General features: G+C 43.5%; 5 protein-coding genes across 9 annotated transcripts; 3 read left to right on the top strand and 2 right to left on the bottom strand.

Annotated features, from left to right (window-relative positions):
- The first annotated feature begins 2920 nt into the window (after window positions 1–2920).
- Window positions 2921–5673, top strand: LOC131883393 (FMRFamide-activated amiloride-sensitive sodium channel-like). 3 transcript variants are annotated; one of them, XM_059230856.1, is made up of 5 exons: window positions 2921–3632; window positions 3793–4163; window positions 4225–5062; window positions 5138–5301; window positions 5361–5673. In XM_059230856.1, the coding sequence occupies exons 2-5, from the start codon at window positions 3816–3818 to the stop codon at window positions 5571–5573; spliced, it is 1563 nt and encodes a 520-aa protein (XP_059086839.1). In that variant the 5' UTR covers window positions 2921–3632; window positions 3793–3815; the 3' UTR covers window positions 5574–5673. The 3 variants fall into 3 exon arrangements, with proteins under 3 accessions (XP_059086839.1, XP_059086837.1, XP_059086838.1); XM_059230854.1 differs by having other exon boundaries at window positions 2922–3632; window positions 4225–5301; window positions 5361–5672; XM_059230855.1 differs by lacking the exon at window positions 2921–3632 and having other exon boundaries at window positions 3716–4163; window positions 4225–5301; window positions 5361–5672.
- Window positions 5674–7609: 1936 nt separating this feature from the next.
- Window positions 7610–22322, top strand: LOC131884180 (phospholipase DDHD1-like). 2 transcript variants are annotated; one of them, XM_059231869.1, is made up of 5 exons: window positions 7610–8767; window positions 9424–10128; window positions 12257–12437; window positions 14956–15265; window positions 19420–22322. In XM_059231869.1, exons 1-5 carry the CDS (start codon window positions 8471–8473, stop codon window positions 21131–21133), a joined length of 3207 nt encoding a protein of 1068 aa, XP_059087852.1. In that variant the 5' UTR covers window positions 7610–8470; the 3' UTR covers window positions 21134–22322. The 2 variants fall into 2 exon arrangements, with proteins under 2 accessions (XP_059087852.1, XP_059087851.1); XM_059231868.1 differs by having other exon boundaries at window positions 9424–10140.
- Window positions 22323–22343: 21 nt separating this feature from the next.
- On the bottom strand, window positions 22344–25220 carry LOC131884181 (uncharacterized). The gene has a single exon (XM_059231870.1). It carries the CDS (start codon window positions 24967–24969, stop codon window positions 22453–22455), a length of 2517 nt encoding a protein of 838 aa, XP_059087853.1. The 5' UTR covers window positions 24970–25220; the 3' UTR covers window positions 22344–22452.
- Window positions 25221–25479: 259 nt separating this feature from the next.
- On the top strand, window positions 25480–26634 carry LOC131884186 (putative peptidyl-tRNA hydrolase PTRHD1). The gene is made up of 4 exons (XM_059231876.1): window positions 25480–25620; window positions 25701–25862; window positions 25930–26252; window positions 26317–26634. The coding sequence occupies exons 3-4, from the start codon at window positions 26055–26057 to the stop codon at window positions 26539–26541; spliced, it is 423 nt and encodes a 140-aa protein (XP_059087859.1). The 5' UTR covers window positions 25480–25620; window positions 25701–25862; window positions 25930–26054; the 3' UTR covers window positions 26542–26634.
- LOC131884185 (receptor-binding cancer antigen expressed on SiSo cells-like) lies at window positions 25979–27708 on the bottom strand. Of its 2 annotated transcripts, XM_059231875.1 has the most exons (4): window positions 27537–27707; window positions 27241–27434; window positions 26833–27174; window positions 25979–26767 (listed from the first exon to the last, which is right to left on the bottom strand). In XM_059231875.1, exons 2-4 carry the CDS (start codon window positions 27373–27375, stop codon window positions 26651–26653), a joined length of 594 nt encoding a protein of 197 aa, XP_059087858.1. In that variant the 5' UTR covers window positions 27376–27434; window positions 27537–27707; the 3' UTR covers window positions 25979–26650. The 2 variants fall into 2 exon arrangements, with proteins under 2 accessions (XP_059087858.1, XP_059087856.1); XM_059231873.1 differs by having other exon boundaries at window positions 27241–27708.
- Between the last annotated feature and the right edge of the window lie 70 nt (window positions 27709–27778).

The raw sequence follows: 27778 nt of genomic DNA, 5'->3' as shown, positions 1-27778 counted from the left end.
GTAATGGTGATGGTTGGTGTTGCCCGCATTAAAAAAAAGTGTCGCCATTGGAAGCAGCCAAGTCACTCCTTGGCAACAAACGGGGGTTCTTGCCAAAAACATTGGATACGCCATTGCACTCCACACGCTCATTCGAGTAGAGTTCTTTGGATAGTAATTGAGATTGGCCACTACTTCTTTGCATAAGGTGACGAGACTATGGAATGAGTAGGCTTTGCTTAGAGCGCTCTACATAAACGATGAGTCGAGCGGAATCGGTGGAGTAGTGATAAGGATTTTGACGAGGCTCCGAACGGTTAGAAAAACCTGAGCCACTTGAATATGTATCGAAGAGCCCGATAGAGATCTCACATTGGTTTAGTCTTGTGATGAGCATTATAGAACGTCGGATAAGTACATCGAAGGGCTGTTGATGTAAACACTTCCTCAATGATGTCTTCAGAATTGGGGAAAAAATGGAGTCATGGCTCGGAAGAAGGTTGCCAAAGAACACTGAACCCTTAACGAGCTAGAGCGCGCTAAATGGAGTTATTGAGGGATCGCATCACAATATTACAATAAAATATGCACATGTACTCTACGTTTCAATCACAACTTTCAATGTTTTAGGCGTTTTTTGACCTTACTTTGAGACTAACCAGGTCTACTCTAAGATTAAAAAATCCCATTGTATTAAATAATCAGGCTCCAGCCGAATTAAAATTCCACTTTAGATAGAGTCTGATAACTAAAGTTTCTATGCACCAGCAAAATCAAAATAATGCGTCCCTTATTTTTGCCTATGCTAGGGCGCCATCTAGAGGTAAAATGTCAAGAAAACTAATAACGGTGAATAACGAATAAATAGTGTCATTAAATTTCGATCAAAATCATAAAAAAATCGTGAGGAAGATGCAATTGGCACNTGAATAACGAATAAATAGTGTCATTAAATTTGGATCAAAATCATTAAAAATTCGTGAGAAAGATGCAATTGGCACTGAATGCGAGGAGAACAAGGTATTATTGTGGTGGATCGTTGGATGAAATGGCACGAAGAAGATGAATCCACGTTAATCAACGGCCAATTTTGGTGACTGGTCAGTCTAAATAAGAAGCAGGAAATCTGAGAATGACAACTCTCGGTAGAATCTTCAATCCAGCTTCTGCTTTGCTAATCAGTCACATGGAATGAACATGGAATCTTTTCTGAACCTGTTTTGGCGAACAAGCTTGTTAAGATATTGGAATTGTCTTTCTTAGAAGACAAAGATATGAATTGGTCTGAACAACGGCTTCAACAACATTCCATCATGGATTTTACAAAAGTATCTGGACTCAGCCACGACGGCTTTTAAAGCTAAATACAAAATTCAAGCAACGAAGTTTGTCTGAAGAATTAACCAAAAGTCATTTTCCACGAAAAATTCAAGATACGTAGATCGAAATGCAAGGTGTTGCCCCTTTCAGTGGAATATGAACAGTCGAGAAACCAAAGCCTTGCCACCGAATCAGATCGTGTGGTATTTATGTTTATAGCATTGTTACTTGTCTGGAGCGGTCACCCACATCACATTATGTACTTTGGGACGCATAACCCACAAATAACATGCCATTTGGACATGTCGGAAAAATGTTGCCAAAACAAATTTAAGACGAGTCCAAATTAGATGAAAGAGGCAAACGTCTTTTTTCCAGATATTTATAGTCTCAAATACAGATTTTAACAACGTAGTGAAAGCTCAAAAGAAAACACTCTCTTGGAGAAACCAAAGGATACTCAGTTTGATAGCCTGTCCCATTTATTAAAAAATACAGTGAAAATCAAACCATATAATGCACAATGATCACTTCAGCAATGAGAAAGAGTTGAATTATAATCACCCAAATATCTGAGGTGTATGACTTGCAGTGAACAAAGTTAAATCCCAGGCTTCTTAATCATGCCTTGAACATATTATAACAATTCAGTTAGTTGAAATTCAGTTACAAGTTTAGTCTTATAAAAAACGACACTTTAAAAATGAACCATTGTGAGTGGTGGAGGGTGTTAGGTTCGGATATTGATGAGTGACACAACTTGCAATCGTCTTTGGTCTTGGTAACATCTTAAAACAAATGACGTCACGTAAATTTGGTCAAAAGTCAGAAACCAGTGGCCCATGATCTCAAGATGGTCTTTTAACTACCATGAAATTAGCCATAAGAGCCATTGGCTTTATTCTTCTTGTTCGCTTTTTTTATTCGAGAGTTTCAGAATAAGCCTTGTTAACTGACATATGTTTATTGCTAAGCATAAGTTAATCAAATATGGAGGACACAAACAATTGAAGAATGCTGTCTTTATGGAGTACACGTTTTCATGGTTGAAAATTAGACATTCTCTTCATACACACCCAAAATTGACATTACCTTGACAAAATAAGGTGTGGGTTGACGTGAATCTTACGTACATGAACAAAATATTTCTGTTAAAAATGCACCCGGAAACTTTGGTTGATTGAAGCTCTACATATAATTAGCGGCAGGATGATAATTGTCCAGTCATTAGTAGTAAAAAGTGACAATAACATATAGAAACATTGACAAAAAGGGTGAAATGAGAGCCAAAGAAATATCGCAAACGCACCTACTGATAATCATATTTCTTGGAGAGCTTTATTGTTATCGGTTTAGCTAACGATGAAATTACTCGTACTTTAACCATGAACGTGCATGAATCCAATTGGTTCAATTTTCTCGGTTAATCTAGTAGCGTTCCACAGTGGTTGAAATGCCCTATTAAGTTTTGATGCAAACACATTGACATTTTTCTAGCTCACAAAATCCTACCGAACAACTGTTTTGTTTTCAATTTATGAATGGTTAGCACAAATTGAAAACTTATTCATATGAAATTATAAATGGCGAACTGCAATTTTCAAAAGGAGCACACCAAGTTCGCATTGGAATACAAGTTGGGGTGTGATCTCTTAGCAACGTTACTGAGTTATACGGGAGTCAATAGTCTAGTTTTTGATCAGATTTAGCTCCAAAATCGCCCACGTTATTTTTGAATGTTTTCTTTACAACAAAAAGAAAAGTATCATTCTTTCTTTCTCGTACAATTTCAAGATTTTAGCAAGATAGCTTGATGAGACTTTTAACCACCGTCTTTTGTTAAGTATTATCATTATAATCGAAGACATGTTAGTTTTGCTCTCTTTAGGACACTCACAAAGACATGGAGTGGATAGGTATCTTGAGACAGAATGAATTAATGGCGTCCATTAATGTTTGACACATGATTACGTCTGAAGGTAATGTGGTATTGGGAAAGTGTCAATGGCAGCTCCATCCAATAGCCTTGGCTTTCATGATTTAAAAGCCCATTATTAATGATAGTCTTGGACCAGTATCATAAGACCTTTGAACAAAAGTAGTTGCTAAAATTATTATCATCTGTTAACCACGTTACTTTTCTTTGTTTAAATTGGCACATGCCTAGGGACATCTTAATCCGGGTTGAGCGCTTAAGTTGTTTGCTCTATCAATTTGCTGCAGAGGGTGAATTTCCGCATCGCGAAAGGCAAATATTTGGGACAGTGGATTTGATCAGTGTGGCTCTTAATCTTGATTCTCAGTTACCAATGGATAATCAACCACTTAATAAGGTAGGAGTACGGTGCAAGTAACCAAAAACCATCTTGTGCGCTAACGACATTTACCAATAAGAAATATTTCTTACCCAGAGGGTTGCAATTAAACGCCGTCGTTTGTTTCTTTGTTTTCGCACGGTATGTTGTAAATTATGGTGAATCGGCAATGTTTCAGATGATTGCAAGTGGTCTCCTGGAATGATGATTCTGAAGATTTTCGACAAAGTACGTCAAATCTGGGCTCTAAACCGTTTAGGCATGGGTTTGCATCAACCCTCAATCCGGTATTGGGAGACCAATTCAATGAACGGTTTAATTCAAATCCGGCAAGGCCGCGAGATCTGGCGGAGGATATTTTGGACCATCCTGTGGGTGGCCGGTACCATGGCAACCCTGTTTTCTGTGTACGAGACCTGTCAAGAATTCTTTTCTTATCCGGTGATAACTTCCACAGAGGTGGAAAACAGCCATGCGGTTGACTTTCCCTCCTTAGGGATTTGCAACCTAAATCAAGTAGATTGCAGTAACCTGGCTCTAGATATTGAGGTAAGGCAATAACCCTTTCGACCAGTAACAATCCCCCATTCTCTCCTAAATCTGATTCCAGGCCCCTGAGCATAACACTATAATGGTGGACAAGTTGTGCCGTTTATTTCTCCTTGGTCAGTGTCAATACTCTTACGTGATGAACTTTGCGCCTGGCCAATCAGCCTTGCCGCAACCCTGTAAAGCCATAGAAGAAGATTTCCTGCAATCAAATAGATCTTTGACAAGCACTAAGCACCAATTCACGGACTTGTTTCTTACGTTACCTCTGGACGTTCGCTTAAGAATCGGACACGGAAATCTGGATAAGCATATCTTGTCTTGCCGCATAAACAATGAGGAGTGTGACCAATCGTACTTTACTGTAACAAACCAATTCCAGTACGGCAATTGTTTTATGTTCAATTGGAACGGCATAGTGAGAGTGGATCAACCCGGACCGGATTTTGGATTAACTATCGACCTTTTTACGGAATCAACGTCATATCTACTTGGTGGATTGAGTCCCAGTGTTGGATACAGGGTGGCCATCAAAAAACCCTTTTACCCAATTTTGCCCTTGGAAGAGGGTTTCTTTGTTCGACCAGGAACTGAACTCTCTGTGGGCTTGTCTAGAGGCAGAATTACCCGCAAGGAGAGTCCTTACCCCTCAAATTGTCGTTCCAAGTGGTTAGAGGATGCAGGAACAATGGAAAGGGACATGTTCAACGAGCAGGACATAGAGTTTTTAAATCGAACTCAAGTGCAATACTCTCAGACCGCGTGCAGAAGAAGTTGCTTATTCAAGATGTCTTTTAAGACATGCCGGTGCTTTTTCTCAGCCTGGAACGATCGAGGAGATCTTGTTATGGAACCTGGAACCAGCTTTTGCTCCCTGGGCAATCAGACCCAAATGGAATGTATTGCCAATAGCCTAAAGAATCTAAACGTTGACGAGCTGTGCGCCAATTGTCGATTGTCTTGTTCCAATCTAGATTACGCTGAAGATTTTTCCTCTGCCAATTTCCCCTCTGATCAATTTTGGTTTCCATATGTTCAGAACTTCCTTCCGCGATGGATGGACAACTACAATATAAAGATTGACGGCGCCCAAAGCTCCCAAGAGAAACAATGGATTCGCGACGAATTTCAATCCCTGGTAATTTGACATTAACTGCCGTCATTACAAGCTTTACTGGAATTTATTGACTATTTTAGGTACAAAAAGAGGTTCTCAGACTTCATGTCTACTTCAAAAATTTTCAAATGATCTCAATCAATGAGGAGGCAAAAGTGACAGAGCGCCAATTTATCAACAACTTGGGAGGATCTTTGTCTTTGTGGTTGGGTATCTCGTTCGTGACTCTTTTAGAACTCGTGGAATGGTGGGCTGATCTTCTATTAGCCAGCTTTCGAAAGAAGGATAAATGAGAATATGGAGAATATGATCTAACATATATTATATTTGTCATCAATTGCCTGAATTGTCAGTGCTCGGAATAAAATTGATACGCGTATAATGAAGAGGTTGTTATCAAGGGACTGGATGATAGGTTATAGGAATTCACTCATCTTCATGACAACGAAAACTCATTTGTCAAGTTCGAAAGTAGTGGCACTCTTAGAATGAAATGCGCATTACTTTTGCCCTTATTTCGTCACGTGGTGAGACATTGCTCGTAAATGTAAGGTAAATATTTTTCATGTTAAAAATCAAAATAGTTGTGGTTCTTGTTAATCAAATAAGTCAACTTTGTGAACTAATCATCTTTTAGATCGGAAGAAGCTTGGTAAATAAATTCACATGAAGTAACACAACCATGTGTTTAAAATACATTCATCACAATTGCCAACTTGATTGTAAAATGTGATATGACTTTCTAAAATGACATCACCTAATGGTAGAGTGTAAACAACAAATTCATTATTATCACTTTCATCTAAAACCAACAGCAAATTCTTCCCAACCTAATACCTCAAGGGGTCAAAACTGATTTCAAAATAGTCTTCTTAGGCTCTAGCCATCAAAAATTGCAAAAAATGACTAATTAAGCCCTCATGATAAAATGAACGGACTTTAACGAGAGTAGGTAAACAGGTTCGAAAACGTGAAAATGGCGCTTTGGAATGAGAAATCAAACCATATGAAGGTTTGCTCGAACCATTATCCATTTTTAGGCACAAAAATATAACAGGCAACCATTGTCGTTACTTAACATCTCCGAACTAGTTATTTCAAGCTTTGCTTGTAATGGAAATCAGCACCGTTTTTGAAGCATATAAAAAAAAATGTCCAAGCTTCGCAAAATAGCCATAGCCACATTGCAATTCAATATCTTTCAGACCAAAAGGGGCCTTTTTGAACTGCTAAGGCCATGATTTTGCAAGGTGGCGTGTTTTTCCTCTTGAACTTCCGTTTTCTCTCCTTTAGAACCATGAGCCTTCTTTCAAGCGGACGAAATATCGTATGATAATTGCGGAGTCAGTAATGTTAATCATGTTTTCATTTTGTGGTTATTCTTTTTTAAGCTGTCTATGCTTATTTTGACCAAACTTGTTGCTCTTTGGATTGTAATCAATGCATTCGCAAAGAATAGAGTAGAAAAAAAGGAGTTAACAAAAAATCCATCTTCCCAAACGTGAATTCACGGGAGGTTAAAGCAGGTAAGATTGTGTCTTGTCATACTAACAACCGGATTAATCAATTGTTCCCAGAGCTCCATTAGCCAGTGAAGAGAGTCCCTTGGGAGAACAGAAGAGCACGAAAGCGAGAAAGCGAGACCAGTGTCCTTTCCAAAGGTATTCGACTTTTGAATATTGAAGACTTCTGCCAATCGAACGTTTATTTTCCCTCCAATCCAGAGAGTTTGTGAACATACATGCAAGTTAACAGGTCTGAAAGGCGTCCAATGTGCCCTGAAAGAGGAGTTCGAGTTCGAGTGGCCGGGAAATCAACCTCACAATTATACTCGAACCTCGACTTGAGCTTCGGCTCTGACAAGCGAAGTGTTGGAACACGGTGGAACAAGGCCTGCCGGCAACAAGAGGCATCAGGGTGCCCAAACCTCACCTGAACAAAAACTGAGGTGAAAGTTGGACCGCCTTACTTTTTACGTCATGTCAATGACCAAGTACTAATGATAGAACCACGGCATGAGACTTCACTAATTCACATTTTTATTGAAGGCCTGGATCAGTCCCAAGATATATGTGCAGTTCAAACGATTCATTTGGAAAGGAGCGTGGTAAAAGTAGGCTGAGCTCGTTCAGTTTGGTCACGTCCGATGAAAACCATGGACCATGGACCGTTTTTGGAGCGACTTGCCCGGCAGGCGTCCTCGGTCCTCTGTGAATAGGATCTGAGGCCGGGGGTTGCACCAATCATTGGCCTCAACAACTACGCAAGGCACAAGAAAGAGGCGAGGAGCACGAAGGAAGAAGGGAAAGAAAAGCAGGCGAGCCTTTCAGTGACAGAACAGAGTGGGAACAAGAACCAACTTAGAACCAGAGGTTGGTCGCTTCTTTTCGCTCAAAAGTAGTTTTGCATGTTTCCCCTAAGAACCTTTTGGAACAACAAGATTAAGAAGAATACACACTCAGCTGTTTCCAAACTCCTCTCTCTGACACTTACTTGTCCTCCAGTGATCCCAGTTCGTGCATCAGGTGCGGTGTGAGAGCCTTGAGTCATTTATAGTAGGCAGATCTAATACAAACCCATTGACGGTGTTTGTGAGGACGGATCGAGAAAGTCAAAAGTGCATTTTGCTTATGTGTTTATCAATAAGCAGAGTCTTTTACTTAGTGACCAGTAGGTTTTGGTTGGCAGGGTGGGTGTAGATGGCCCTAGCTCAACAGAGAGTGCCTTTAACTAACCACTAGCTCCTGATTGGCAATGCTCCACGTCCACGAAAAGCGATTGTGAATTTATAAGGCCAGCAAGCGTTACCTTGCTTACAACAAGTCGTCTTCCTGTTGTGTGAAGAGAAAGCTTTATCGAGTGCCTGGTTTCACTCTGGCGTGTCTCAAAAACCTTGGGGAAATCTTGATTCTCAAAACGATGAATCTGGATCTGATCAATCTCATAAGGACGATTGAACTTCTCACCAGGGCCTGATCTGGCTCTGATCCCAAAGCCAACTCAAGGCATTGCGGTCTAGTGCTCCTAAAATAGCTTCTCGTGTCTCTTTAGCCCTCCCTCAAGGTTACCACCACCCATGTACTACTTGAGCGAGCTCATTGCTCGTTGATATCTTTGCATGTGAAGTGATCCGTGACCGCATTGAGTGCGGTTGTTGTTGTTGATTAAATCAAACCACACAACCTTGAACATGGATTTCCCTATCGGTGGAGACTTGGTGAATCCTCTGGCCTCGCAATTCGGTCATCTATCTCTCCAAGATAAGGCCTTTTTAGACGCCTTCAATCGTCAAGAGCAGCAAGAGCTCCACGGCGTTCCTAGGCCTGCTCCCGTAGATCCCACGTCTCTTTTGGGCCAACTGGAACAAGTGACCCAAATCAGCCGCCTTCAGCGACAAGGGTCCGTTCAATCTAATTCGTCCGGAGACCAAGGACCCGTTGCCCAACCCCGGCACCATGAGGTGGTGGCCGAATTGGCCTCTGAAGAGGTAATGACAGCATAACAGTAGAATATTCAATGCACTTTGGATGACACGAAAAGAGGGTGGCACTGAGAGTTTAGTTGCATGAGGGCGAAATCGCAAATCCGTTTCAATGGAACGAGTCAGGCTCAGCAGCTCCACGAAATGAAGGACAATCATTGGTTGCCTCGATTGCGTGGGGAAGTTCGATTAGCTAATTCGGAAGAACCGAGAATATGTAAACGACTGAGGAGGCAGAGGCGGGGAGCGACTGAGTACCCTTTCTGTTACAGCAATTAGTAGCGAGCTCTGTTTGTTTATTTCACCCTGGCTGTTCCAGATCTAGTCGTGGTTCCTAGTTCATGGTTTGTCGTTCAATTCAAGTAAAAAAGCGTGACCAAAAGCAGTCATGTGGGACACTCTTAAAAACTCGTTATGAATGGAATCATTTATGCGTGGCACTGCCCTCCTGATGTAAAGAACCGGCCCCAACGGCACGTGAATGTGCCATCCTTCTTTTCCGTAACAATAGAGCTACCTAATGCTCTCCAAACAGGCGACATGTTCAACTAACATTTCAGAGTGATTCTGGTCGAGAGCGAAAAAAAGACTAAGTCATGCTCATTTGACACATATAAGTGCCCTCTTGACAACATTCGATTCATTCTGAAGCTCATTTCCAGATTCGATGGTTCTTCAAGCGTGAGGTGGACAAAGATTGGGCTCCTTTCATGGGGTATGACTCGTTAAGGATAGAGCTAAGGTACCGACACATCTGGCAAACTAAATGGAGCGAAGTCGACCGACGAACCAACACGATCGACATGAGGAGTCGTGCGGCTCAACCCGGGCCCAGAGGCCGTCGAGCCCGCAGTCTGAATCGTGTCCACTACGACCGTTCCCAATCTGCCCTGGGCAATGGTTACGAAGACGAAGATTATCTGGACGATGCAGCCTCGGAGCGAGTTGGCAATGCAGGTGTCAGTTTCAGTGATGACTACCCAAGTGGACATAACTACTACGCCTCGTCACCCTCAGCCCGCCAAGGGGGATCTGGAAGCAGTGGCTACTCCTCACGAGGGCGGTTCCGCTCCCACAAACAGTACCGCTCCGCTGATAATTTCATGGAAGATGATCGTGACATGCATATCGTGGTGAGGGGTGGGGTTTACGAGGTGGACCTCGCCGAATGGAAGTGTCACTCTCTTTATTGGCCGGGCGAGGCCTTTGACATTATGCGTGGGACTTGGTTCTATGAGACCACCTGGCAACCGGTGCAGTGTGAATATGCCGATAGGATCGAACAAGAACACCTCCAACGCTTCTTGGGCCACAAAATGGCCGATTACGTGTGGGACACATCCACGAGTCAACGCCTCGAGAAGCAGGTAAAACCCCGAGTACGTGCACATGTCCCACTATGTTTGTATGCTTTTCCCTCACTACTTCCTCAAATTATTGATGGAGCGAGCACAATCACGAGGATCTGAGACTCCCTGCGTGCTCGTTGGAACAATTCCACACTGTCCAGTTTGCGTCGAGGTGTTAGCATTGGCAAGTCCCAAAAGACTCACTGAATAAGTCATTTATCTTCATCTCGAAAACTTTGGTGAGGTTACGCATGTGGCCCACTCGCGGGTTTTTGGTCCTCTGGCCTTTGCATCGCCGGGAATAAAGGCAGTATGGGAAAGGCGAGAGATTTGGCAAACTTTCTTTCAGCCTGATTGCAACCCATAGTTACAAACTTCTAACCCAAGCAAATTGCCACTTACAACACAGTTCGACTTGATTCTTTACAGATTAGATTTCGGTACAACAACACTGTCACTGGTTGACGTTGATTTTTGCGTCGAGTCAGGTCATTGCAATGCAAACAAATGTGCAATAGCACAGAACCTAGAGGGCTGAGAGAAGAGGTAGAAATAGAGGAGCTATCTAAAACCCTCCAATTCTTTAATTGAGTCAAGGCCAAGTCTATTCAGCCAAATAATGGGTAGAGTTGTGCAGGTTTGGGCCAATAAAAGACCAATCATACCTGGTGGGGTGAGGAAACCGAATGGGCTAGAGGAAACTTTTCCTCGAACTCGCTCAAAAACATTTAATAGGTCAGTCTAACCTTGATGATTGGGTAATCAAATTGGGAACTGACAAGCCCCAATTTCTGAAGTACAAAGACTAAGCTAAATTGTTTTTCGAATAGATTTTTGAGCTCTTTGCAATTAATTTGACTGTTATTTTCTAAAGGGAGGGGGTATCCATTTGTTGTCAGGGTTGCTCCCTTTTTTCTGCAAATGGTGATTGTTACCCTCTGACTCCGGTGTGTTTTATTACCCACTAGGGAACTGACTTTGGAACACGAACGCTTCACATAACTCTTCCACTATCCAAGATTACGTTAGTTGGATTTCAAATTTGAGTTCCTGAGACCTTTCTCAACTCTTTGTTTACTCTGACCACCAGGCCAAATAAGGCTCCGTAACGTGTAGAGGGTCGGAAATTAATCCCACCTTTACGTAGATTTGTCCGACCTCCGTTCCAACAGAATGCCAAATTACTGGATATCATATTCCAAACAATAGAGATAGAATATCTAGAGTAACCTTCCATATATTCCTGTTTTCATTCTCTACCTAGGTCGGCTGTGTCATGCATTACTAAAACTTATTCCTGTTGTCCTTGGCTGGGTCATTAGCACTTGAATGGTGTCACCTCCAATGGCACAATATGGTTCATTTTCCACGAAATTACTCTCATATAGAGGTAGATTTGGTCCAAACTTTCAAAGTTGACATAGGTTTCACCTCCCTTTTCCCATCTCTATGGAAAGACTGGATCAGGGAGCCTGGAGCCCACTAAAAAGGACTTTACAGCTCTCGGCTTTACTGGTTGACGACACTCAATGCCCAATAGAGCTCGCTTGAATGAAGTAACAAGGGAGCCAATTTGCTTCGGGGATATTGACACTTTATGAGGGCTTACTTTCTCCAACGGCTCCAGGATCATCTATTAGACGAAAGCGATCTGTGTATGCTCGGTGAACCCATGACATGCTTTGTTGGATCAAGTTGTCTTTTGGACTGACTTAGAACGAGTTGTCAGCGTGTGGAGATCATGCTTGGGGCTCGCAAAAAAATGAGCTTTAGAGGACCAATTCTGGCGGTGACAAGAAAAAACAACACCTCCACGTGTACACATGTTCCAGGAAGTTCTTTTTTTCGGGGAAGGTATTAGAATCAAAGTTCTTACGACCAATTTAAGTTTTAGACGCCTTGCTTGCGCCTCGTTTCCATCCTGGTTCACAAATCCCATAAGGTTCCATTTAAGAGAAGAACAAAGCACCCTTCTCCGTTTCCTTTTCTAGATTTGTAGTTCTCGCGTGCAACTGACCCATTTTTGGGGTTAGAGAGTTGGCTTCCTGTTTAATTACAACCCGTATCCACAAAAACAAGAACCCATGGGATCAGTGTTTAGTTGTGACAGCCTTCTGCAATCGCTTATCCTTGTTCTCCCGTTTAGGTCCACCACACAACGAGTTTTCCAGAGTTCCACGTAGATTGGATGTCCCCTGAGGAGGTGTACCTTCATCGAGAGAATACGTCGTCCCAAATTTATCGGGGAATATCCGCATCATTGGGCTTCAAGAAACCCACGGGTTACCGTCTCTTCAGAGGCTACAAGGAACTCTGTCAGCATCAAGGTAAGCTGTACCACGAGAGTAAGTTACCTTTTTCTCATCAATGTAGCTCGAGAGAGAAAGACATTCAAAACGGTAGAAAGGGAAACCTGTTCCGAGCCAATTTCGACTCGGCTCGTTAAGCATAAAGAAGCAAGCCTGAAAATTAGGACCCAAGATCCAAGAGCAAATAAAAAGGGAGCAAGGGTCTATGGAGGATTGAAGGAATCCTAGCTGTAGAACTAGTAGCTATACGTATGCTATTGCAACAGACGGTTTTCGGATGCGCTCATGACTACTCATACTACTGTGCAGTACAGAAGACTAGGCATTGGTATTCTCTTTGATGTCGCAATAAAATGAAGAAGTAGGGCGTTCCATATACCTTTGGTCTGAACTGGAATCAAAATGGCGGCTCTGATATTTTCGGACTGCCTTCGCTTTTTTACTGGACCAAGCTTTTGAGCGTTGTTGCAGACCGTATACATTATGTAGAAGACCCAATTCTTCATGCTCTCTGGATAAAAAAGGTTCCTTTCGGTCAGCTGTTACTACCCTCTTTTTGTTCCTTGGGAGTCTGGTTGGATCGGATGGAAGTTCCCACTACATCAGACTCCCACTTGATGGCAAAAAAGAGTAAACATTGACCCGGTTTGCGGATGAGAATGATCCAAACAACTGGTTCTTTTTTAATGGCCATAAGGAAAGGGATTTTTGGATGGGAAGTTGGTTTTGAGTTCATTTGACGGACCAAAAAAAAGCAAAGGTCTAGAAATATAGACTTTGATTCAAGTTAAGGTCTGGCGTTCTTCCTCAAAAAGTTTCATCTCAATCGAACAAATGGGTCAAAAGCTTTATGTTGTAATAGAATATAATTATTGACACTGGTTTAAGATCTAGAAATATCTGCAGAAGTCGATGACTAAGCAAAAGTTGGAAATAGGTTGTTTCCCGTCCATTGTCCAGTGGTTCAAGGGCGGGCTAAATTGTTTTCAAGAGTCCAAAATAGTGTCAAAAACAACCTTATGCAAATGGTTTTTTTTAAATTTTAGGTCAACATCAATTTGAAATGTAGATTGTATTGCCGTACTTAAGATGATTTTTGGTTAATTTCTCGGTCTTTATTTGGAACATGCTTGGGCCAACAAAAGAAAATGGTGAAGTGAAAATGGAATCTATTCGAATAAAAAAGTGAATAGTGGAAAGAAGTGCTGAAACCTACGGATAGCAAAAACATATTTCAAAAACAAAGCCAATTCAAGTTTATGATAAGCATTGTTAGAGGAAAGTTTTTCTTCTAACAAAAACGCACGGATCTTCTCTCAAAGAAACCATATTTCTTACCATAAAAGTGTCTATTGCATGATAAATGCCTGCCCATGGTTAGTATGTTTTTGAAAAAAAACATACTTTCTTTTGGCGTTCGTTTCACATAAAATCCCTCTCATGTCAATACTGGCCCAAATCTGGATGAACAGGAAAGGAAACGAATCTTTTTGAAACCCATGCTATGCCATGCCACGCTATGCTTTTATCAGAGAGCTCTTTTAATCAATCTCCAGCAAATCGGCCAAAGGTCCAAAGTTCAGGCCTTATCAGCATCCTTTCTTCCATTCTCTTGAATCGTTTTACCAGACAAACAGCTCTTTCACTGTTTTCTAAGCCTACTGTTTACCGAATGGGCCAAAGCTGTCTTCTCATTGATTGATGATTCTGCCACTACAGATCAGAAACTCGTAACGTTTGAGCCAGTTAGAGAAATAGAGAACAACAGGAGAGGAATCCAAAAACTTTTTACCGCACATCGAGAGAGCTTTTGTTGTTGTTGTCTTCTCAATTGGGATGTAAAGGCCTGTTTTAGAGGCACTAGGCATAGTTTTGCAAGTACGCATAGAGTACGTTTTTGTTCAACGTGGAGTTTGAGGCTCGAACAAAATAACGGCAGATAAATTTTAAACTTTCGACTTTGTTTTTCTTTCTTTTCTTTCTTTCTACCTGGTGACCCACTTCCCGTTCTCTTCATATTTTAGGCAGTGGAGGTCAAAACTGTCTCAAATTAAAACCAATTATCCTGTCACGTCAGGTCCGTGTCCCAAACGTTGGGATGAATGTGCACAGGGTTTTGCACATGCGACATTTTGCGGGTCATTTCTAGACCACAATGATTCTTTTCATGAATGACAGGCGCAAAATGCACCAGTACCAACTAATGCATCTCCTTTCGTTCTAACTTTGTCTATTTTCTGCTTTGGATGGTTTCAAGTTGCACTTTTCTCCTCTTCCACCAATCAAGCAAGGTCTTTATCCAACTTCGCATTTTTTCGATGTAATTGCTCGCCTGATGTTAGAAAGGCAAACAATAATTAATGTTTCGTGGCTGGGTTTGAATAGCGAGGCCATGAATAATTTACTAGTTCCTCATGATTCATAGGGCCAAACGCACATGGCCCGAGTTCCAAGTTCCAGCTTTTTGGCTCGAAATTGAAAAAAAAGGAAAAGACAATGATGAATCATGTGGTTTTCCATTTTTGACACATTTCAGACCGACTTCCGGATATCACTCATATTGTGTTTGTGGTACACGGTGTGGGGCAAGTTGTGGACGATACGACCATCATCCGGAACACAAACATCATGAGGGACAATGTGAATTCCATTCAGAATAAGCACTTTGCCAAACAAGTCAAGGACACGGGACAACGGATCGAGTTCTTCCCCGTTGAATGGAGAAGTTCACTGCGATTGGACGAAGGCATGGTCAAGCATATCACGCCTCAAAGGATCATGGGGCTTAGAAACTTGCTCAACTCGTCAGCCATGGACATCATGTACTACACAAGTCCACTCTACCGGTGAGGCAACTCTATTTTCAGGTCATTAGTTTGGTCATTATTGCTAGCTTTTCTGGACTGTATTAGTTTGCATGGAAGTTTGCACGACGGATTGAGAGGTTGAGACTGTTTTTGAATATATAAAACCACGGCCTTTTGCCATAAATCGAATTATTGTGGTCCAATCAACACAGCTGAGTGAATTTGCCAACCAAGTTCCGAGAAACATTTTTGAAATCTATTTTTAGCTTCAGCTAAGCTTGAACTGATTTTGTTTCCTGATGATTTGGTACGCAACTACCTATATATAGAGTCCCTTTAACAGGGTTAACAGCTTTCTAATGACGTTAAAATCTAACTTCTGGATATCACTTGACCTTTTGAGGTAATTAATTCTTGTTTAAGGATTGAATTTCAGTCCCTCAAAGTAAACTATTCCTCCAACATGTGAATTATTATGAGGAGAGTAACCCATAGACCTGCGAGAATATTACATGTAAGGCAGGAGTGGATAGTTCTGAATTTTTAGTTGTTGTTTTTTCATCATTGCACATTGCAATTGTTTGAACATAAGGAAGTCTATTGTGTATTCATTTTTCTTGTATTTCTGTTTTATGTAACCCTCATTGCATTGAAAATAAAATAGAGACCTCACAAGATGAGAAAAGATAAGATGGGTACATCTCACAAGATGGGTAAGATCATCATACTTTTGGATGATGCCAATGCAAATTGTTTTTTTCTTTTGGTCAGGGAAACAAACAAACTCTTTTGACATCCGACATGTCAATCCGACATTGACATGTCTTCCGACATACGGATGTCGGAGAGACGCGAAAATTTCGCATCTCCTGAATCCCTTACTCCATTCAAATGAGCTCTTACTATGATCGAAGTCACGAACTTCTAGAAATGTGGACTGTGGACGAGCTTCCCGCCAAATCGGCCTGCTCTTGGTAATAGCGGCTCTGAGCCACTTTTTTTGAATTAAAGTAATAAGATAAGAAGGGCAGATCTTTTCAATTAAAGTGAGGTCATGATTACATTGTTTACTTGTAAAGTGGTTCGTTTCAAAGTTATGTAGTCAAAAGCTTATGTAGCTAACCATAAGCAGGCCGAAAATTCGAATCTTATGTAGCGTTTATTACATAACTTTGACCATATCTCCTGAGTTCCCCAAGCATAGGTTTGGGCTCAAATTTGGCCAAGTTTATTTATTCAACCAGATCTTGTGGTCGTATCAAGTGGTTATTTGGCATAAAGTGAACAGTTTAGGAGATGAGCTTTTTTTGCTTCCGTTCGCAGTCCACATCTCTACAAGTCCGTGTCGAAGGCCATGTAAATACACTTCAAATTCGTCAAATTTGGGCTCAAAAACAGGGTCAGGGTACTCAAAAAATATTCAAAGTCATAATTCAAAGTCAAAGAAATGAACTTGCTCTTAGTCACTTACATTAGCTTTTGACGAAATAACTTTAAATCAACGTGTGTACAAGGAAATCTAACAAAAGTTACTGGGACTTTTTGGCAACAATCGAAGCTTATCATTTTGTAAACATTTTGATGGGGAACCACACTTGCTTTGACCAACAGTTGGTCTATTTTGGTAGGGAAAACCGTCCGCGCTCCATATTTCTAGAACTCCGTGGGTTTACAAACTAGTGGTTTTCAATAAGGAAACGAAATGAAATAATTCATCCCACACACTTCTAGTACTAGGGATCTGAACGTTCTGTATTCATAATGAATTAAGCCGAAAACGCGTGTGTAAATTGACTGATTCATATCGTGTCTAGTTCTTCTTGTCCTGGAGGTGTTCAGCTTCAACGGTCCTCGTAAAAAAAGAACTCCATTAGTGGTTGCGTATCCTGAGGGTAAAATTTGCATCACCAAAAAGATGATGCATTGAACAGAAGTGTAGCCTTCTCTGTTGGCTTTATCAACTCTCGAGAAACGTGCTTCCGTCCAAAGAGATGGTCCCATTTCTCAATGTTCCATTGCCGTACTATGCTACTTAATTTTGTCGCAGCCATTCCATTTAAATGAATATGCTTGCTTGATAAAGACAACCACATCTAAGTTATGAGCAAATGTCCTCGACCGTTCTGAACAATTTGCGAATTCAGATTAAGACTGAATATGACTAACATCAAGATCTGTGTTGGGCTATGAAATATTTAGTGTAAGGCCTGGACGCTTTTTCCTACTACTTATCCAGTGGTAGCTTTTCCGACAGTCCATTAGAAATCGATTTTCTAACTCTGTTTCCTGCAACCTTGCTTGAAATCGCTTGTGTTCAGATACACGCGAGGCTTTTGGATCCACCTACGTCTTGGCAAACAAGACCGTAAAGGGAAAGCCCCCTTTTTCTCTTTTATCAAGACATTTTGGTTGCAAAAAGTCCGGTCTTCCGAGAGAAGTGAGAGGTCCTCAGTTCTAAGTCTGCGATACTGATCAATTCCACTCTGGCTCTACAGACCAGATTTTTTTGAAGGTCCAAAATATTGGGGAAAACACCATTGCCCTCTCGCAAACGGCCAGAGAAGATCGTTTATTTAAAGACTTGCAAACCCTCGAATAACCAGTCCAATAAGAATTTTACAATACTGCAAGTCTACATGAACACTTGATATTCTATTCCTGTAATGAAGGGAACTCACTTTCTTCCTTTGGTTGGGCTGAAATTCTGTTCATATATCTCCTTGGTGCTAGGAAATCATCTTCCCACACATGGTGAATGAACCAGAAGGAACACTCAGTGTTGCCACATGTTTTTTTGTGGAAAAATCGTCCCATGTATTGCTGTCTGATGCCGATTAAAAGCCCTTTTCGAATAACAAAATCCAGCAAAGCTTTTTGCTTCCAGTAAGTACATTCTACGTAACCATTTAACACAAAAGTGAAAGAAACATTTCTTGAGACCTGGCAACACTGAATTCCCCTTGGCTTTATTCAGAAAGGCTGGTGGAAATTTCAAATTTGGTAGTCAAGAAGCCGGAGAGAAACTTCTTGTTCCAACAAAGAGTCGACTTCTAAGGAATAAACCGTGACTAGAGTACTTCCATATCATGCCTTGATAAACAGTCTCTGCATACAAAGAGAATCGTGAAGCCTGCTCTTTCTCTCAAGTTACCCCGACCTTCGCTGCAATTGATGTAACCCCAGATTGATGTGAACATCGAAGTGACACCAGGGGATTAGAATGTCTCGAGAGCGTTAAGGTCAAAAGGCTGTTTAAAGTAACTGGGATGCCAGTTTTATTGTGTTGCTAATGATCAAAGGCGTGTAAGACCTGGGCAACCGACCTTCGATCCATCCGCCTGATAAGAAAGCTTAAAGTAGGCTTGTCAAGATCCACTGGGCCATCAGAGCCCGCAAGGATATCAATATTGGGATCACGTTCTGGCTGCAGAGCAGGGGAGGAATCTTGGCTCATCATCGTCATGATAATGAAAAACCCTCCCTCAAAGACCAGAATGGATTGCGAGTGGGCTTACAAGCTATTGATTGACTGACTGACAGCTCTAGTGGGACAATTGAGAGTGATGGTGACTTATGAAAGAGATAATTTGACAGAGAGAACCCACGTGTCGCCATCTCAAACCGAGGGAGCTGCGATTGAATATTAATCAAGACCTTGCTTGACTCACTAAGAAGTGTTCTTGTTTAAGGTCATTTGTTATGATTTGATTTAGACCCCAGTCTGGTGCAAAGATCTGTGTTTGCCAATGATAAATGCCAGTCTACCTACGGGATTCTAAATAATGTATAATTCTGTACTAATTTTAGTTTGAATTTTTCCACTAATGATCATTTTTTGCCTCATCCTAGTTAAAGGACAAAATTCCTGTGTGGATACCATTGTTCTTTTTATGATCAACCAAAGTGAGGTTAATCGATTTTCAAAGAAAGCTCTTTCTCATAAATTGTTCTTCGGATACACATCAACTAGTCGAATAATCGAGCCCAGGAACTCCTTTTTCTTGGCTCCCATTGATCCGGCCGACAATACTTTACTACAGAAAACTTTCTCTATTCGCCTTCGTTTCACAGTGTAATGGAATAATAGATGAAGGGGTTTTGCTACCATCACGGGAAATGCCCCCTGGTATCTTGATCCGAGAAACAATATCTGACGCGAATGGAAATTCAATGTGCTGCACCTTTTCTTTCAGGATGGAAATCTGGCAGACTCTCCAAGAAGAATTGAACCGATTGTACGAGATGTTTGTGCAACGGAATCCTTATTTTGAGGCCAATGGGGGCAAGGTCTCGATTGTGGCCCACTCTCTCGGCTGTGTTGTAACATACGATATTCTTACGGGGTGGACCCAGGATGTGGAACACTCATGGTATAACCTACAAACCCGAGGAGGAGGAGTCCAAGACTTGAAGCGAAGTAGACGCTTTCGTCCTCCAAGCGCCGGTCCAGGGTCGACAGGAGCTCAGGCCCAATCCGGCTTGCTTTTCAGAATTGAAAACTTTTTCTGCTTGGGCTCCCCACTGTCTGTTTTTTTGAGCCTACGATGGAGAGACCCTTCAAACCAAGAGTATCATGATCACATTCTACCACGATCGCTGTGCAAATATCTCTATAATGTTTATCATCCTTGTGACCCGGTGGCATACCGTGTTGAGCCCATCTTCATGAAATTCTATGGAAAAGTCGAGCCCATCCACCTGTACAATGTGATGGATCCCAATAAGGTGTGTTATTCGGACCTGCCGTTACAGCCCCTTCAAAACGCCCGCAAGGAAGGAGACAATGCGACGGATCCCAGTTCTATGCTCCCCGTGAATATTGCCAATGGTTCTATCAACGTGTCCATGGGAAAATTACTTCCCACCCAGGCAGCCAGCCTCCCCAAGATGCCGTCGATGTCACCCTCCCTGAGTTTGCCAAAAATGCCCTCAGTTCCTGGGGTTCCAGGCTTGAGTGGAACGACAACGGGGTCAACTACGTTGCATAGCTCAACTTTGAATAACACTTCAATGGGCGGGGCCGTCAATCAGGTGGGACAGGCTGCTAGCGGTATGTTTAGTGGTGTCATGGGCATGGTCAAAGATGCTGCTTCAGTGGTGACCCCTGGTTCCAGTACCTCTTCCTTCCCGCCCACCACGAGGAGTTACACCACAACCACTTCAACTGCCAGACCAGGAATGCCCCCAATATTGCCGACAACCACACGAGGTGTGGCCCAAACAACCACCTCTAGTACTTCTGGCTTCAACTTCAGGACCGGATTGTCGTCCGTTATGTCCCCTTCGCCACCAACGAACAATAATGCAGCAGGAACGTCTTCAAATTCGAGCCCTTCACCTGCACCATCCTACACTCAAGAAATGAAACTTCCCGACGGACAACGGCTAGCTTACCGAATGGACTACGTTTTGAAGGAGACTGGCAACACTTACATTGCGGCAGTGACCTCTCACACATCGTACTGGTCAAACCCAGATGTGGCGTACTTCATTCTTTGTAAAATCTTCCCCGAACTGGAATACTGCAATCCGAACCAGTCATCTGGATTGCCCTCAAATGCGTCCTCCTCGTTAGGTAGTCACCCAATGGGGTTAGGCAGCCATGCAGCCAGTCACCACATGGCCTCCACTTCCTCTTTGCCTAATCAAGTCTCCGCTTCCTTAGGAGGGGGGTTAGGAGGCGGCGTTCCACCCATGGGGGCTTCCACACACCAGATGGCATCCCAAGCAGCGGCCTCATCGAGCATGGGTATGAAGGGTGTCCCCACTGGAGTACAACACCAACATTTACAGGCGTCATCCCAACTTGCACATCACCAAGTGCCTCCCTATTACTCGGTCTCTCACAGTTCACACCCGTCTTCGACGCCCCCTTCATCTCAATCGCACGGCTATCATCATCGATAGGAATAGAAGCCTACGTTTTTGGCATTTTTACTCAATTTCCTGGGATCCTCCTCGGATGGAGTTCATTTCCTTTTTTGTTGCGCAATTATCTGGAAATCCAACAGCAACGTGACCCGAGAGAACATTTAGAGAAATGGAAGGAGCCCACGGAACTGGAAAAGCCGCTCTCCCCTTGACGAACAATGGAATATTTCTTATTGTCAGAATTTCTGACACTCAGTATTATTATAATGTACGTAGAAGTTCACTCCCCGTTCCATCTCATCCACTTTTCCTCATTCAATCTCTCATTCAGTCGGTTCCATCTTGGAAAATGTGATAAATTAGGAGCATTCACCACATATCCTCAACCACTCATTTCTTTCTCTCTCTTCTTCTCGATATATATATATATATATTGGCAGATTACAATGGGCAGCGGACCCATTTACAAGGCTTTTATGGCATTGATAGGGTGTCATGGAGCAATTGGACATTTCCATCCGTAGTACAATCTCCAGAATTGGTTGAAAGCCTATCGCAGAGTATGTCTTGATCCTAGTTGTAAAAACCGTGTCTGCTAAGAAATAAAAAAGGAAGGACGTCCTCTGACGAATAACTTCATGCAACTTCAGAGCTCAGAGAGAGGGGCTGAAATTCAAACTTGAGAAGGGAAAGGTAGGGTTGGCCGAAGCATCATAAAATATTGGATTATGCAAATCTTGTGAGCCTTTCAATTCCTTCAAATCCGAGTATGTCTCCGAATCTAGTGCTCTTGAAGTGTTTGAAGACTTCCGTGTGATCTTTTTCGACTGTGTAAAGTTACATAATTGTGTTCATCTATGGCCAACGAGGTTCTTATTTTTCTCATTCCTCCTTTATTTTTCTCATTCCTCCTCATTCGGAGGGGCATTAGAAAAATCTTCGATTTGGGCTTCGGAACTCGGCGTTAAAGTCCATTGGAGCAAAACTGGAGAAAGTTTGGACGCCTTCCATCTTGCCTGCACACCTCAACGAGCCAGGAATGAATCTGTCGAGGAAACTTTCGTCCGGCCACCCTAACTTCCCCGTTTCCCGTCATTTCGCAAAGTTCCAGACAAAAACCTCCTTAGTTCTCGACAACCTTCTCAACCGTTCCTAAAGATACGAACAATCCTGCTTTATAACGACATATCCTCCACAGAAGAATCATCAATTTTGAAATCATCGGAAGTAAATCAATTGAAATTAATTCGCTTAACAAGGATTTATTTTCTTGCACAATAATCATTGGTAGAGCAGTCACTGTTTTCGTTCTTTGCCTTCTTTGTTTCTTGGGAAGTAGCGCGATCATGGTCGACTTACATTAAGAGACACACTTGTGGATCGTTGATCATGAGTTCGGCCCCCAAATCATTGTCATCCAACTCATCTTCCAGATCATCTGGCACACCCACCTCTTCCATCAGGTTGTCGTCGTCAAGATCCGAATCCATGCTACTCTCATCGCTACTCGAGATGTCATCATCCAGTAGATTTGGAGGGCCCATGAGGTTCAAGAAGCTTGCCAACATCCCGGGGGCATCTCTTTTAGGTGGTACGTGACCACATGAGAGTGAACTTCGCTCTGACACATACTTATACTCGAACTTGGGCTCGTTGGCGGTAGAATGCAAGTCTTCCTCGAGAATTAGACCCACATTTGAGAATCTCAGTTGATCCATGATCTCACGGATCTCGACGGGGCTAAGGTTCCAGTGTGAAAAACTGCCCAAATGTTTCAGCTTTGGAAACTTGCTCACAACGAAGTCGAAACAGAATCTGTTAAGGCGTTTCCGACCTCGGCGATATTGAGCCATCAAATGGAGTTGTTCCAAATTGGGCAACGGGTTCACGCTCAGAATCTCCTCTAAGTACTCTCGACCTATAAGATCTTTCCGGGTCAAGGGCTGGTTGTCACAGAATGCAGGATCGAGCCATTCAATGCCTAGACTCAGGCTTTTGATCTTCTCAGCTTGCATCAGTATATATTGGACCACTTCATAACCAAATGGACCACTCAAATGAAAGTGCTCCAAGTTGGAGAGGAAGTGCTTCTCATTGGAGTTGAGCTGAATATTGTGATCCTTATCCACTTGGACTCGTGACACGGTAGCCAATACGTTCTTTGTGGTCATGACTAGAGAGAATAACTTCAAATTTGGGCACCATTGCTTGATAGCCCGAAGGTTGGAGAACTTGAACTTCCAGATCTCCTTCAGTTCCAAATGAGTGAGGTTAGGGCCAAAGTTAGGAAGAAACGTCTTGAGCTTCTCGGTCTTGAAATCGACATCTCCAATTCGGAGCTCGACCAGATTGGGAACATTCACCAATCCCGCCAGCCAATCCTCGCGATTGTGGATTTGGGTTGTGTAGGATTCAAACCATTCCACTTTCAGATGGCTCAGGTTCGGACAGAGATCTTGAAGGACATCAAATACTGGCGGGGTCAGGTGACTATCACTGATGGCCTCCAATCGAAGTTTGGGCGCCCTCCTGTGCCATTTGGCATAGTTCCGCGAGTACGACTGAACCGCTCTGGCCCCCACTTCGCAAAGAAACACCTTCAAGTGCGGCAAGTACATGAGAACAGCCACAAAACCACTGTCCAACGGGACACTCGGATAGTCGAAGTACTTCATGACGGCTTGTCCAGGCCATGACACATCCAAGAGATCCTCAGCTTCCAAATGGACCAATTTGCGACAGCAATTCTTGCCCTGGGCCCAAAACTTGGGCGCCACATCCCGCACGAGTTTGGAGCTCTCATTGGCCCTCTGCTTGCATTCCCGTCTCAATTTGGGACGTGCGGTCACGGATTCGACTCCAGCCAGGTACAACAATCCTTGATCGGACACCATAGATCGGGAAATCACCAGATGCCGCAAATGAGTGGCGTTGTGGGCGACCACTCGCAAGATGCTATCGCAGGCGCATCGTTTCAGGTCCAAGTGCGTCAGATTTTGCCCTTGGACGAGTGCGAAATGAAGGATAGTGGTGCCAATCCGGGTCTCCATGAATTCAGCCTTGACAGGGTGGGTTCGTATATTACTATAGATGGAAGTGATGGGTTGGATCGCGAAATTCTCGTGAAACTTGGGCGGGGCAATAGCAAATTGACGCGTGTGGTGAGTGGTCAGCATTGACTGGAGACTCAAGAGTCCATTCTCTGACGTATGGTTGTAAAGCGAAATGTTATACATAGTGTCCATAAGATCCTGGAGTTGGGTAGCCGAGAGCCGCTCCACCAGGTAGTCCCGAACCACCCGAAGATCCTCGATATACTTGCATTTCCGATATTCAATGTATTCCGCCGGCTCCGCGGATCCCGGGATGCCATTCACCAAAGGCTTGGCCATCAGGGTCAGGTACTTTTCCACATTGACCTTGCTCACTTTGGGCTTCTTCTCCGCTTTGGCCTTGAATGACGGTCCCGTCGCCAAAGTGGACGAAGAGACCTTGGAACGCGTCCGACTGGCAACCCCCACCGATCCCAAATTGGGACTTCCCGGCGTTTTACTAGCCATCAATCGTGGTCCACTTTGATGTCGCTCCAACTTCTTGCGCACCATCTCGGTATGTTTGAGCTTGATCTCGCGCATCTTGAGCTGATAACGCTCCACCACCGCTCGGGTATCCACCGCCTCATTCCGGATATCCAAGGTCTCGGCTAAAGTGCGATTCGGATACGATAGCTGGTTCTTCTTCCACAGGCTGATGTATTCCGTCTCCAAAAACGCGGCTTTGTGATGGACCACCTTCAGAAAAGCAATCTGGCCCAGAACATACAATGAGAGTGGAGCTCGACGAGCCTCGGGATAAATCAAGGACTCGCTCATCTTGAAATCTAGTCGAATCCAAATGAAGTTCACGTTGCGATATCCGCTACATCCTTACGGCAGAAACGTCCTATTGAAGACGACCCCCGATGATGGAGGCGTTTTGGACTGGATCGAGGATGGGTTCAGTATTACCAAATGACCTGTGACCGGGAGCAGACCTCGATGTGAATCACTTTTTCCTTCTCCCCCAAATAGAAGCGATTACGACCAGAAAGCTAGCGATTTTATTTATAGAGAGTCAACGATGTGACTTGAGAGTTCTTCTGTTGGTCGATCGTCGATTCAGCTCACACAGCTGCTTTTAGAGTACTGAACGTGACCAAGGATCAACGTAAACCTCAGAAATGTCCGGGATTTACGGGCAATATGTGATCGATGGAAGGATTTGGGGGGAGTTGTTGCTCATAAGATACCAAATATGTTCATTGGGAATATATTAGTGGTGTAAAGTATTCAGCTCTTCGTCGGATTAAGACGAAATGGGACAATTGGTCAGGGCAGGATCAAGCAAGCATTCGTGGGCTTTGATCATAGATATAAACGAAGTGACGCAGCTGTTTTACGTGAATTCCCGAACTAGGTCCATCCATCCATGGCATCTCCATTGAAGGCGTTGCTGGCCCTGCCCACCCAACTGACACGCCAAAGGTAAAAAGTCCATTGACAACCCCCCGCCCCACCACCCCCTGAGCATTTAATTATGGCCCTGAAATCCTTGTTACTTTCAGGTTGTTCCACGGTAGTGCCATCCAACATGCTCGACGTGGTCCCAAACGCTATTTCGGCTACACCAGGGCCCAACTCCTGGATGGTGTGATGCTCACCAACTCCAACATCTGCCTTCTCATCTCCCTGAGCTCCATCCCGTTTTTTATCTACCTGACGAGCCAGTACGTATGGATTGTAATATGACCCCGAGAGGTCAACTGAGTGTAACCAGTCTCTTTGTCCTTCCAGTTACGTGACCGCAGTCAAACCTGAGACTGACAAACGCGTTCAAGCCGCGAAAGAAGACTTGCTGTCTGAAGGCAAGCCCTTGACGGCTTAGATTATTCTCCCATCCATTCATTAGCTTCTACATCATGGCCAGCCCATCTGGGATGGTCGTGCAATACGTTGTGGTGCGGGGCGACCTTTTGACTAAGATGTCTTGGCCCGTGGGGGCCTTGGTGGCTCAGGCTTGTCATGCGGCTACGGCTGTCATTCATCTCTTCTACTCGGATGAGCACACGCAAACCTATTTGGCGGATCTAGATAACATGCACAAGGTTATATTAGAGGTGAGAGGCGGTTTGTGCGTATCTGTTTAACTATGTTGCTAAAGGGGATTACGTTGCTTGATAGGCTGCGGATGAGCCAGCCTTGCGGACGTTGGCGGCCAAGTTAACCGAGGCCGGGATTGACCACAAGTTGTGGGTCGAGCAACCCGAGGACTTTCCCACTTGCTTGGCCGTTAAACCCTATCCCAAAATGGACGTCCAGAAGCATTTCAAGAAATTCAAGCTCTACAAAGGTCCGGCGCTCCGCGTGCCTTCCGCTAAAAGTGAAGAGACCGGATCAAGCACGTGATAGTGACATTTAGAGACACGTTTATTATCCCCACCAACGCTAGTGTGAGAGTGAAACAATCAGTTGTAGATCGATAATAAAGAGCCAACCGAACATGATGAGAGTAAATCTAGCGCCGACTTTGCTCCTTGCGCGTCTCACGGAGAACTTCACTCAAATCGTCGTCTTCGGGTTGCCATCCGGAATTACTGCCAGCGGTTGAGCCCCATTCCGCCAATTCATCGCCCTAATAGGAAACGAGGAAAAAAAGTAGTAAAAAGAGCTAAAGTTGAATAGGAAAGCAAGATTTACCATGGCCATTATGGGATCGGTCATGTCCTCTTGGACAGCTAAGCGACTATTTTTCCGGCCTGAGGTCGACGATCCTCGGGCTATGGAAGGTCCAATGTAGACCTTCTTCTGTTTGACGACAGTGGGTTCCAGCTCAGCAAAAAGGCTGTCCTCCTCAGGTGGAGGTGGGGCTTCGTTCGGTTCCGATTGTTGCCTTTGTTTCCGAGCATCTTGCAAGGATTCCCGATAAGCCGCAATATGATCCTGTACCGTCTCGGGTTTCTTGGGCGTTCCAATCACAATCTCGGGATCCTCCTCCCAACGGTTCCAGTCGTCCAAATCCCCTCCCTGGGACCCAGATCCCTGAAACAAATTAAAGCAGGGTCAGTAACAGACCAGTCCTCACTTTTAATGGACTATAAGCATTACTCTAGGATTGAATTTCGGCAAGGATTGACTGGCGTGTCTGGCTTTTTTGCGTCCACAGCAAATCAGGCGTTGCAAAAGGGATAAAGTGGTGAAGAGAATCGCCTTGAGGGTGTGTACCAACCACAACATCATCATGGGAAAATCTGGCCAATCGTAGGGGCGCTCCAAGTCCGGATTAGTACTTGGCACATGATCTGGAATCAGAGAATCCGCGGTGCTGCTGGAAACGGTCGAACTCATTCGAAGTAAATGGCCGAGCCAAAGAAGCAATTGAGTGAGAACGATAGAGTACTGACATGGGGACCTAGGAGTGTATGCAGATGTTCGATGAGCGCGGTCGTGTAACAAAACGGAGGCAACACTTGCTACATTATGGTTGGATCCCAGTATCTTTGGCCTTTAAACTTCACTTCACCGACTGAGTTGCAACGTCACAACTCTCTATGGTTTCAACTGAGTGGAGACTCGGCAGTTCCCAGCCAATATCCTCCATCCTCAGCTGATAATCGATGATAGCGCCCGTAGAGCGTAAATTCAA

This window comes from Tigriopus californicus, chromosome 7 (assembly GCF_007210705.1).
Source record: "Tigriopus californicus strain San Diego chromosome 7, Tcal_SD_v2.1, whole genome shotgun sequence".
NCBI lineage: Eukaryota > Metazoa > Arthropoda > Copepoda > Harpacticoida > Harpacticidae > Tigriopus > Tigriopus californicus.
Note: the sequence above shows the minus strand (reverse complement) of the source record. Positions and strands in the feature narration are given on the sequence as shown.